The sequence below is a fragment of the Thalia democratica genome, chromosome 9 (genome assembly GCF_965202585.1).
Source record: "Thalia democratica chromosome 9, ktThaDemo2.hap1.1, whole genome shotgun sequence".
NCBI classification, from domain to species: Eukaryota; Metazoa; Chordata; class Thaliacea; order Salpida; family Salpidae; genus Thalia; species Thalia democratica.
In genome coordinates this window covers 26,638,244-26,650,574 of record NC_139173.1, presented here as the reverse complement: position 1 = coordinate 26,650,574, position 12,331 = coordinate 26,638,244, and the positions used below count along the sequence as shown (strand labels likewise).

The window sequence follows — 12,331 nt, the reverse complement described above, 5'->3', positions numbered from 1 at the left end:
TAAAACAAATACTTGAAAGTTTTTCTAGTTTTTGAACTCTGTCATATAATGTTTTTTTTCAGACAACTTATAAATTAAAAAATGTACGACTCAGATGAAGAAGAAGAAAACTCAAATCAAGAACAAGTACTCTGTTTGAAGTGGATCAAGAGAAACAACTCTCTCAAGTTTGACAAGGTTTGTATAAAAATTAAAAATGTGTTTGTTTAAACATTTTGTTTTGATGCATTGAATAAAAGTTATATTATTTTATTGTTTTTAGTACTTTTATGTGACTTCAGTTTGCATTGTTGATAGTGATGTTGTTTTTTCTCAACATTTTGTGAACAGATTTGTGATCTGTTTACCTAAAATTTTTGTGATACTTGAGTAAGTTTTGTACATAGTATAATTTATTTTAAGCTCTGTATTTTAAAGTATTACTAATTTACAGTGTTTAATTTTAAATAATTCTCTATTTGGTAATTCTTTTTAAAGGTATCCAATTATTTTATAGTTCTTTTCAGTATCTTACTTTATAACGTATAATATTGTAACTAATTTTTAATTAATAATTTTTATAGTGTATTATTGAAATAATTCAAGTTTTATTAAGATAAATGAATTGTTTACTAATAATTATACACATCTATTACTATCAAATTATTAATTTTTAAATTCTATAATACAATTATATTAACTAATGATATATGTCAGGGTTGCCACACTCAGGCTAACTTGAGCTAGATATTTTTTTTTAAATTCAGGCTGACTAAGGCTAGTTTTGATTTTTTCAATATATTAGTGCTACATCTAAAGGCTTTTAATTTTTATTAATTGTTCTTGAAAATTGTGTTTTTATTGAATCTTTAAAATATAAATTTGAATTTTTTAGATCTTTAAATTTGAACAATAGTATTTTTTACAAAAATTTTTGTTAGTATCAATTTTTTATTCAACTTTTATAAATAGAAGTTGACCTAGGCTATCTTGATTTAACCCAAGCTGGTTTTTGCTTATTCAACTTGGCTCTTTTGCCTCAGAGAGTGACGACCAATGAAAGCAACAAAAAACCAAATGATAATTTAAAGCAAAACTATTGAAAACTTTACAAAAATACAATTTTTTATAAATAATTTAAGTTGTTTAAATTTACTCTATAAAAAAATTGTATTAAGAGTTTCTAATTTGTTTGGTTACTTGAAAAAACTTTAAAATAATTGTTTGGAGGGATATTTTTTATTATCTATTTATTTAAATTAAGAAATCCACTAAAACTTTATCTGTTATGTTTTTTAAGCAATTTACCTAATTTTTGGAACTGTTTCTTACAATATTTACAGCAAATTATCCCAACAAACTTAACAAAAATTCAACAAAAAAAAAAATTGTTCAACTGAAAATTAACATAAATTTAGTTTTAATATAAAAATTCTTCAAATTTTATAAAAATTATGCTAAAAAAGTTTAACAATAACTACAAGAAAACTTTAGAAGAAAACATATTTCAGTAAAATTATCTTTTTTTAGTCATTTTTCTTTTTGATTTCTATGAATAACACTATAAATTCTTAATACTATGAAATTTAAAGTAAAATTCTTTGTATCTCAAAAAGTTATTTAATTTTAAAAACATAAAAAATAACCATAAATGCAGTTATTTCGATTAACTAAATAAAATAGGTTTAATTGTAGTTTTAACATACACTTATATTATTGATGAAAATAAAACTATACCATTTAAGTAATTTTAATTACTCCGCTCGTTGAATAGTGTAATCGCTTATTACTGTTTTTTTTAAGCTTTTTTACTAAACTACTGTACTGTGAGTTTTATAAACTACCAAGAAAAAGTTATTACAATAAGTTCAGGTACAAGGTATATTATAAAAACCTGCTAGCAAATAAAGTTTATGTCAAAAATGTTCTTTTTTTTAAGATTTCTAGAGATTTTAAATAAACTGTCTATGTGAAATATGTTATTATGAATACTATATTATTCATTTGTTTAGAAAATTTATTGAAAATATATAATCAGGTACAAACTCTCTAAAATATTTGAAACTTTAATTTGTTATTTGACCCAGTATTTTACAGCTTCTTCATACTAATCATATCAAAAATTAACATTTGAATTTTTTCTTTTACTGAGATTTTTAGTTTTTGTTTGAACCTTGCATATACTGTCAGTTATTTTGAATTTAAAAGTCAAATTAAAGAGTAACTGATTGCTTATATATAACTGTCATTAATAAAGCTAAATAAAAAATTAATCTCCTTTGGCTTAAATTATAGTGATATAAAGTTGTTGCTAGAACAGGTTTATTCTATTAGATTAAAGTTTTGGTAAAACTTTGGGCAATTTATTTATAAATCTTAATGACTTTAATTCTCCATAAAAATATAAATTAGTTATTATTTTTTGTCAATATAAAAATATTGAACACTATTTGTAAGTTGAGCGTTTAAATAATACTACATTGTATGTAAAACTAGTTTTTAACAAAATAGTTTGTTAAAAATTAATGCACATGTAGTGTTCTTATTACAAATAAAAGATGCTACTCAAAAACCCACAACAATCTTTAAAGACCCCAGTTTTATGAGCTTTTTAGGTTTGTTAAACTTTAAAATTTGTTAATTTTTGCAATTGTCAGTCTTGCACACAAATATGTAGTTGGTTGTTTTTTATTATGCATATGATGTCATGTGTATGTAGATGTAGAAGTAATAAGAACTAGGAATGCAAGTAAACCTTCTAGCTTTACATTGATTTTTTTCTCTTTAAACGTTGATAGATAGCTACATGAATTTAAGTAATTTTTATATTTTGACAACTTTTAATTACGTATATTTAAAGAAACTAAGTCATGAAAGTAAAAAAGAATTTATTTCTAGTTAAAATAATTATGTATTATTTAACTATTGTTTTTATTTTAATTCCATTTTTATATTGCTAACAATTAAATATAAACTACAATCATATTATATGTGTTGGTATGTTGAAAGTATGAAGCACTAGTTTATTTAAAGTTCAATCTGCACATTGATATTGTATAAAAAATAAAGAAGAAAAGATTGTTCTTTTTATAAAAACAAATTATACAGTAATCTTCCTTTATTCTACCAACATATGTTTCTGTGTGTTAACAGATCAACACACTTCAACTGGGTTCTGTAAAAAAATAATTACTGTAATGTAAGAATAGAATCATATAATAAAGTAGGTGTATACATGTTTTCATTAAAACAAAATAATTTCTACAGACTTTTACAGGTTAATAGTTAGTAATGGGCAAAATACTTAATGTTAAATCCAAGTGTTGCTTTTATTCTTACATTACAGTAGTTATTTTTTTACAGAACCCAGTTGAAGTGTGTTGATTCGTTGACACACAGAAACATATGTTGGTAGAATAAAGGAAGATTACTGTATAATTTGTTTTTATTTATATTCCAGTGAACTTTTTTCACTAGGACCTTTTGTTAGCAAACGATTAAATCTATATTTTTGATCAGTTGTTTGTTTTATATTGGTTTACAATAGTTTGAGTTTTTACATAATTATTTTTTTTTAGTAAAATCATCAATTACAATCAAACAAAAAAAAATTTTAAGGTTCTACAAAAACAAGTTGTCGATTTCAAGTTTTTGTAGTTTAAAATGTTATTAAAACTACTGAACTTTTAAATTTTATATAATTATATGTAAATGTTTTATATTTACATATTTGTAAATGTTTTTATAATTTTTTAAAGAAAACTTTTTAAAACATGAAAAAGTCAAGTTTAAACAATTTCTTAAACACCTATTTTAATTACGCAATATGCTACTAACTCAACAAAAACGATAAAATTATCATACTTCCCCACCATTTTGTATTTTTCACTCTTTCACAACACTTTACTCTTAAAACATCACAACATCTTAGGTTCAAATCTCGAGTGAGCAGCTGGAGCAAACACTCGCCAAAGAAGACGACGACAGTCCAGTTGAAGACAATGAGTCGGACACGAAAACCGAACCCAGCAAGCCCAAACACGACGACTTCGAGGGCCTGGAGGAGTTCTCCATGGACGACTACTCTGATGAAGAGGAAAAGGCGGAGAACTTTGCCAGCTTCCAGAGCCTGTACCTGCCTGGGAGTGCGGAGGAGAAGAAGTACGTGGCTGCGGAGGAGGAGTCGGACTACGAGGAGGAGGCGCTGAAGCTGGTGGAGGACGACAACCTGCTGGTGTGCTCCAACTACGCCAAGGACTACAGCCGCTTGCTGGTCAAAGTGTACAACCACCGCACCAAGGACTTTTACGTGCACCACCAGGTACCTTTTTTTGCAAATTGATATTTCTTCACATTTTTGAATTACCACAAACCATTAGTTTTTTCGATATCTATATTTTTTCACTGTTATTAATTTGGCTGCAAAAATGTGTTATAGTTCTAACAGTTTGTTGAAAGTTTATTTAAGAAGTATTTCGAATTTGAAAGCGTATTAAACTCATATGAATATAATTTTGTAAACTGTTCAAACTGAGTTATCTTTCCTATTAACAACCCAGTTGAAGTGTGTTGATTCGTTGACACACAGAAACATATGTTGGTAGAATAAAGGAAGATTACTGTATAATTTGTTTTTATATAATTTTGTAAATTTTTTTTAACAATCTTTTCACCACTAGGTGGACGTGGACAACTGCACCCCCATCTGCCTCGAGTGGATGACCTTCGACGTTCCGCACGACGAGCAGGGCAGCGTGAAGCCGGGCAGCTTCATCGCCGTGGGCACCATGGAGTCCACCATCCAGATATGGGACCTGACCACCGTCAACGCCGTGGAGCCGGACGTGGTGTTCGGGAAGGCGAGGAAGCCGGGCTCGTTCGGCGGCGGCGGATGGCTGAAGGACGCCCACAAGGACGCCGTGCTGGACCTGAGCTGGAACGAGCTGAGGAACAAGAACCTGGCGAGCGCGAGCGCCGATGAAACGGTCGCCATCTGGGACGTGGAGAGGGCGGCCATCCTGAGGAGGTACAAGATGCACGGGGACAAGGTGCAAACGATAACCTACGAGCCCGAGTCGGCCCACAACCTGCTGTCCGGGGCCTTCAACGGCTCCATCTACTTGTTCGACGTCCGCAAGAAAGAGTCCAGCCAGAAGGAGATGCCGAGCTGGAAGGTGGACGGGCAGGTGGAGCGCCTCTGCTGGAACCCCTTCGACAAGAACCATTTCGCGGCCAGCACCGACAAAGGAACGGTGTCCTACTTTGACGTGAGAAACGCGGGCCAGCCCCTATTCACGTGGAGCGCTCACAGCCAGGCTGCGCCAGCTCTGAGCTTCAGCGGGAAAGACCTCCTGTACAGCTCTTCCAGCGACGGCACGATCAAGGCGTGGAAGGTCGAATGCGGAAAAGCCGTTTTGGTCGGCGAAAGAAACCCCAACATGGGAATGATCCACTGCATGAGCTTCAACCCGGATGTGGGCAGCGTCCTGGTTTGCGGGGGAGAAAAAAACGGGACCGTCATCTTGGACGCTTCCAAAATATACAAGGACCCGAACGCGAAAGAAGAAAGTGTGAGTGAGCCGGCGAAGAAAAATCAGTTCAAAAAGAAGAAGAAGCCCAGGCACCGTGACAGGGGCAAGAAGGTGTCGCAGAGCGAACCGAGTGGCAAGAAAGTAAAGGATGAAGCGTCATGAGTGAACTCTGAGTACATTGTAGAATTTGTTTTTAGACTAATGTTATTAGGATTTTATTAGTATTTGGAAGACTTTTTATTGCTTATTTTAGCAGTTTAAATTACCTATACATTTTATTTAATGCTTACGTGAAGATTATTAATTATTATTAATTTGATTTTTCGCAGTTTTATTCCATTTTCATTAGGTAATAAAGTAGAAGAATATTTTCAATAAAATTTATTGTTGTTTTTCTTTTTAACGCTTTTAATTCTTTTAGTGTTACAGATATTTTAGAAAATTTTACAACACTTGTTTACATTTTAAAAATTCAATATTTACTGAATAGAGGAATTGAGAATATATCTATTTGTAATTTATTTTATAGGTAAATAAATTCTATGAAAGCTAACGATAACTTTTTTTTCTTTTATTTTGAACTTTTACGTGAACTATGATTTACGTTGTTTACTTAGACAATTAAAAAAACAGTTTTTACTTGAAGCTTGATAATGAACATAGTGAAAGGAGCAGCTTTGATATCGGCCGTCGGCGGCTGCTCATACCTGATTATCAAAGACGGCGAAAGAAGAGCCCATCAGAACAGTTAGTAAGTTGTTAAAATTGTTCAACACAAAATGATATGTAAAAATTTAAACTCGTATTATTATTGTTAAATAGTTCACAAAAGTTTTGGTTGAACACGTTCCAAATCTTTTGTTAAAACAATGAAGATTACTATTTTGATCAATCATTTATCAAACGCTTATCTTATTCACTACCTTAGAAACTGTTGTTTTAATTCAAATTTTTCAGCTTTTTTTTCAATACATTTTTTATCTTTTTAAGGTTTCGTGGAGCTTGATCCCGATCCTTCGCTGAGGAAGCAGGAGAAAGACATCTTGATCCCGTCGTTGATGAGGAAGACCGCCGAGATGGAGGACTGCAGGTGAGTATTGTGGCAATATATATAAATAGTTTACGACAAAGTTCTATCATACACATGAATACATGGCTTATTGAAATTTTTATTTAATATATATATAGATTTCCTTAACTTTCTACTTGGTATTTAAGTTATATATGAAATATATCGAAACATTCAGCTAGTGTCATGCTACTAGATCAGGGTTTACCAAACTGGACCAAGTAGCCCCCTTGGGGCCATACGCAGTAAAGAGGCCACAGGGGGGCCATGAGGCCATAATTTTAAACTTTCACTAGATATTCTTGAGTTGATGATAAAGAACAAAAAAAAATCTTAGGCAGTTTTAATGGTAGTTTTTTGAGAAGTCATGTTTGACAGGTCATAGTTTTTATAAATTTCTCTAAAGGGGGCCTTTTGAAAATAAGTTTAGGAAACCTGTAATAGATCCACTAAAAGCGTTATTCCTATGGTTGGTAATAGTAATATTTATTTAAGCTTACTCAATCAATATTTTACAACAAATTAAAACAAAATTCAAAAGTTTTGCAAACATATAAAATAAACAAAAACTATAATTTTAAAATACAGTAACCTCTCGCATCTTTACGCACTCGTGACGTTACGCACTCTCGTTTAGTTACGCATTTTAGAATTCGAATAATTCAAAAAATAATAAATTTAATTTTTTTTAAATATTGCACAAATTAGGTTTATTGTATATTTTTAAATTTAAAATCAGTTTTTAAATGCTAACTCACCTCTCTATATCTTTAGACTTTGTAAACTTGTGTTCTTTGACTTATTGATAAACATTTAGTTATGCCTCAGTATATCAGAAACTTTATTAACAATAAGAGACTAAATTAAAACTCTAAAAGAAATATAACTGCTTCAAAAAATGAAAGTATAACGAAGTAATGAGAGTTTAAAACACAAATAAACAATACAGCACTCTTGCCCTATATATGAATAAACATCTAAAATGAAATCTAATGAAACTTGCCAGCAAAAATACACCATTTTTAAATTTTAAACAAATGCTTAATTATAAATTGATTAATAAGTCACATACAATTAAAGATAAAGATAAAAGCTACTTATTATCAAAATTAGTAAAATTTTTCTGCCAGTATTATTATTTATATAAATTTCAGTTCTTTTTATTTTAATTTATGTATAGTTTTATCTTTTGTTTTTATTTTTGTAAATAAAGTAAACAAATTGTTAAAAGTGGGAAAGTCTGCTTTTAACTAGAAGCAATATCAAAAAATAGCCATTATAGTATGTGTATTTGGTACCTCTCGTATCTTTACGATCTCTCATATCTTTACGCACTTTTTCTGTGGACACAATGTGCGTAAATAAGCGAGAAGTTACTGTATACGAATAACAAAAAGAAGCAACGCACAGAGCGCTGAGAAAAAATGAGATGTTTGTTAACGATTTTCACAATTAAATACAAGTTTTTTTGCTGGGTTATAGCGCCAACTAGCGGATAATATTAATATAAATAACGCAGGGAAAAGGTGGAGGCGTTCGCGGATTGCTGCAAGAAGTTCGCTGAAAATTCCCACAAGTACTCGCTGATGGTTTTCAAGGAGTGCAAAGCCGAAAACGAGGCTAAAATGAACTGCATGAACGAAAAGTTTGTTAATTTTGTTATACATACTATTTAGTTATTTTTTATTATGTATAAATACTATTTAAATTATGGATTATTATAAGTACATACTGTTTTTATTGTTAATGACATATACTTACTTTTTGATTATTGATTATCATAAATACATACTGTTTATTTATTTTTTATTATATATACATACTATGCTAAACTTTACCTATAAAGTTTAGATTACTATAAGCTGAGTTTAAAACAAAACAACACACCGTCTTTTACAAAGTTGTATCAAGTTGTTTTATTGAGGTACACTCAGTTGTAAGTAGGTTATTTCAAGCAGGAATGAAAGTATTTTTATTCGTGAAATATGTTTGCTGAAATTTTCAAATTTGTCAGCTGTTTGGTATACTTTGTATCAGTAACAAACTAAACACTTATTTGTTACTTGCCACCAAGTGATTAAAATAAAAACAACAGCAGTTGAATATATGTTTGTAATTATTTTTTTGTATTAAAATAAATAAATAAATCTCATACATTTCATCAGGTTCATAGATCCAGATTATTATTGGAAATGTAAGGAGAAATATTTGGATGAAAAATTTTTGAAAAAAACAACTGGAATGGCTGCAGATAACAGAAAAGAGTTAGTATATAAGTAATGTAATAAATAATGAACACACAATATTTTTTATTATATTATTATACTTTTGTCTGCCAAAGTTAACATATTTAAAGAAGTACATGTGATGTTTACCTGTAGTCAACAGAATTTAAGCGAATAATTGTTAACATTAAAATAAGTTACAAAAAGAGATAATTTTATTGAATTGCTGCGTTTGTGACAAAACAAAAGTTATTTAATTTAAAGAAGTACATGTTGCCTTTAGAAAAATATAGTTTTTGATTAAACAAATAATATTTGTTATTCGGTGAATTAATGACTGCTTTTTTAAAGACATTCTTGAGTTTGCTTGTTTAAATCCTTTAAAGTCTAAAATTTTTCAATTAAGCATTTCATATTTTAATGTTGTTAAAGAGCATTAGAAAAAAAATTAGATGTAAAACATTAAAAAAAACTAGTTTCTTTAATTACTTTTTTAAATCGAAATTCCTATTTTGTGAAAGAGTAAGCTTTGCAGTAAATCAGAATTTTGAATTTTTTTTTGTTTGTGTAAATTAGTAAAATTATATACAATTTGACAACCATTAACTGAAAGCTGTCTGAAATGTTTTTTTTACTATCTCAAATACTTTAGAAATAAATAGTATTTTAAAATATAGACTGTAGTTTGTTTCATAAGGTAATGTGTCTTTCATCTAATTTAACGTTGCTATTAACACTGAAAACTAGCTTAAGATTTAAAATTTTTTTTTTGTTTTTATTACCAATTATATTTAAAGCTTACTTGATATAACTTTATTTGTGGTTGTATCACATTTTACTATTAAAATATTCACCACTAAATAATAGTTTAAATTCAACTAAGTGGTTTTTTAAACAAGACTGATACATTTACAACATACTATTTTTATGTTAAACCTCTAACATACATGATCGAGTTTACATAAAAATTTATTTCGAATTTAATGCATGTGTAATATGCATATATGACATTCATCTTTGAAATTATAACTTTTCAGTTGTAAGGACGCTATACTAGAGAACGGACTGCCCAAGTTCAGAATAGACGACTACATACAAGAATACCTGGACAATGTGAAGGAGTATTACGAAAATACGGGCGACATTGAAGCGTATGACAAGTACATTGTTTCAACGCGTAAAAACAAAAAAGCTTTGTAGTTTCTAATGAGTTTTTTAATTGTGTAGAAAGTTGTTTTGAATTTTGTTGTATACAATTTTAATTTTTATTTATATAGAGAATGCACTAGTATAAATAAATATATTTTTCAAAATTCAATTAATTTTTGCTCAAAAAATTTGTATTTAAATGTTACTTTAATCATATAATTCGTCTATAAATAAATTATGTGCTGTTATGAACAAAATGGTTTGTAAAGATTTTTATATACATAAATATATATGATAGTATCCAACTATAGATGTCTGTAACAAGTTTTTTTCAGCATTAACTATGGTTCAAACATTCGCTATTATTTAAGTATTTTATTATTATTATATTAAGAAGTACATAGCTATTAGTTTTTTTATCATGTTGATCATTAAAGAATTTTGTAACTTTTTATAACAGGTACTATTAATAAGAAAAAAATATTTTACATATAATCTTAATACTACATAATAAATTAAGTATTGTATATTTTGATTGTTATAAACATAATATTTTTTTTAGTGAAATGCCTGAATAGTATTTTTAGTTTTTGTGCAACACTTAACTTATCAAATTTTCATAAATCTTCCGAAAACCCCGTTATTAAATTAAAGTTAAATTTAAAATGTTTTAGTAGTTGTATTTAACCGAAATAAAATATTTTTATTTTAAATAAAAATAAATTATGGACCTAAGCATTTTACTTTTTTTTCTAAGAAACATGAATATATAAAACTATTCATTTATTTATTAAATATTTTATAAAAGTAAAATTTAAATTTTTTATAGACCTACTTTTCTCTTAAAATGCAAAATGGTGTTAAGTAAATATGATACAATTAAAAAACTAGGGTTTTTTAGTTGTCTACCATTTACTTGTAAGTTCAGTAATCATAGCAATTCTACTATTATGTAAGATGACCTATTAAAGATATGAAAAGTATTTATTTAAGTTAATAATTGTTTTAATAAGTTATTGAGTTTAACAAATTTAATATTAAATTTTAAATCGCTATCATTATAGTGCTAGGAGTACGTTCCAATTAGCTGTAACAAATTATAAATATTCTTAGTGATGTCATGATAAGTACATTTATGAAAGCCTTTCAAAAAAAAGAAACTGTTCGTTTTATTGAACGAAATTTTAATTAAATTTTTAGTATAATTATTTAAATATTGCTGAAAGTTACGAATTTACTTAAAAGTATTCTTTGATAGCTTTTAGAGGTGAAGCACATATATATAGTTGATGATAAAAAAAACTTATATTCATATTATAGCAAGACATTGCTCTTTCTTTTCAAAAGACTGGTGTTCGATTTTATAAAGTGTTCTATTTAAATCAACTATAAAGCTTAACTTCTTAAAAAAAAGTAAAATATGCGCTACCTGAGTAAAAAAAAAGAAACTTGTCCGCCTCGAGTATATCTTGCACTACTTGATATATATATATATCTAGTTTAAATACTTTGTTAGAGATCCGGTCATAGAATTTCTGTTAAAATATGTAAAAAATGTAAGTTTAATTTATAGGAGATTTAACTGAATTTGTTGTTAATTAAGATTATTTGAAGATTATCATATGTTAGTATTGTTTTTTTTGGATTATTTAGTAAAGCATTAATTAAATCTTAACGTAGTAATGATTAAATTACCTTTGACTGCAGAACAATTTAGATCTTTTTTAATTAACAAGTTTACCAATTTATATGAATGTATACTTTTATTTATTAACAAAATTTAGATTTTTATTAGTGCAAATTTAATAAAAATAACACTTTAGTTAAATATATGTACAGTACATATAAAAATAAAATGATAGTTTTAAACTAAGAATATTTTTTAAATATGTCATCTTTATATAAAAAATTAAACTTTCAAATAATTAAATTTTTTTTAAAACTTTATCAGTTTGTTGTTTTTATGCGTTTCACCAAACTAAAATTTCCTACTTAATCACTAACCATGAAAAAAATCAAACTAAGCAAGTAAGTTACAGTGCACTATTGAGTTTTAATAATTAAATATAATTTATAAGAAAAGCTTTAAAAAAAAGTACATTGTATATTATTAAGAAATGAAACTGTAGATTTTGAACATAAAGCACTAACTTTAACATTTTTTGCCTACAAAAATCTAAGACTTACACGTACATTATTTTCTTTATATCCTCCAAAGATATAAACCGAATCCATAAATGCAAAGGCAGAAAACCATAATAAATATTCAAACGGATGAGTTTCCCAAGTTTGAGTTCTTAAGGAGTATTTCTCAACAAGATTGTTATTATTACCTCCAAAAACATAAACTGCTCATCTATAATAAATTGTTTTTAATC

At 28.0% G+C, this 12,331-nt stretch overlaps 2 protein-coding genes across 2 annotated transcripts; both read left to right on the top strand.

The window, feature by feature from the left end:
• The first annotated feature begins 60 nt into the window (after positions 1-60).
• LOC145844051 (periodic tryptophan protein 1 homolog) lies at positions 61-5,685 on the top strand. The gene is made up of 3 exons (XM_082951386.1): positions 61-177; positions 3,911-4,300; positions 4,659-5,685. Exons 1-3 carry the CDS (start codon positions 82-84, stop codon positions 5,670-5,672), a joined length of 1,500 nt encoding a protein of 499 aa, XP_082807512.1. The 5' UTR covers positions 61-81; the 3' UTR covers positions 5,673-5,685.
• Positions 5,686-6,092: 407 nt separating this feature from the next.
• On the top strand, positions 6,093-10,202 carry LOC145844428 (COX assembly mitochondrial protein homolog). Its single transcript, XM_082951827.1, has 5 exons — positions 6,093-6,257; positions 6,501-6,600; positions 8,099-8,224; positions 8,745-8,843; positions 9,842-10,202. The coding sequence occupies exons 1-5, from the start codon at positions 6,164-6,166 to the stop codon at positions 10,002-10,004; spliced, it is 582 nt and encodes a 193-aa protein (XP_082807953.1). The 5' UTR covers positions 6,093-6,163; the 3' UTR covers positions 10,005-10,202.
• The last annotated feature ends 2,129 nt before the right edge of the window (positions 10,203-12,331 follow it).

Coding starts and splice junctions, on each gene's coding strand:
- LOC145844051 (XM_082951386.1), top strand. CDS start 82: ATGTACGACTCAGATGAAGAAGAAGAAAACTCAAATCAAGAACAAGTA. Junction 178..3,910: donor ACTCTCTCAAGTTTGACAAG/GTTTGTATAAAA, acceptor ACAACATCTTAG/GTTCAAATCTCGAGTGAGCA. Junction 4,301..4,658: donor ACTTTTACGTGCACCACCAG/GTACCTTTTTTT, acceptor TTTCACCACTAG/GTGGACGTGGACAACTGCAC.
- LOC145844428 (XM_082951827.1), top strand. CDS start 6,164: ATGAACATAGTGAAAGGAGCAGCTTTGATATCGGCCGTCGGCGGCTGC. Junction 8,225..8,744: donor ATGAACTGCATGAACGAAAA/GTTTGTTAATTT, acceptor ACATTTCATCAG/GTTCATAGATCCAGATTATT. Junction 8,844..9,841: donor GCTGCAGATAACAGAAAAGA/GTTAGTATATAA, acceptor ATAACTTTTCAG/TTGTAAGGACGCTATACTAG.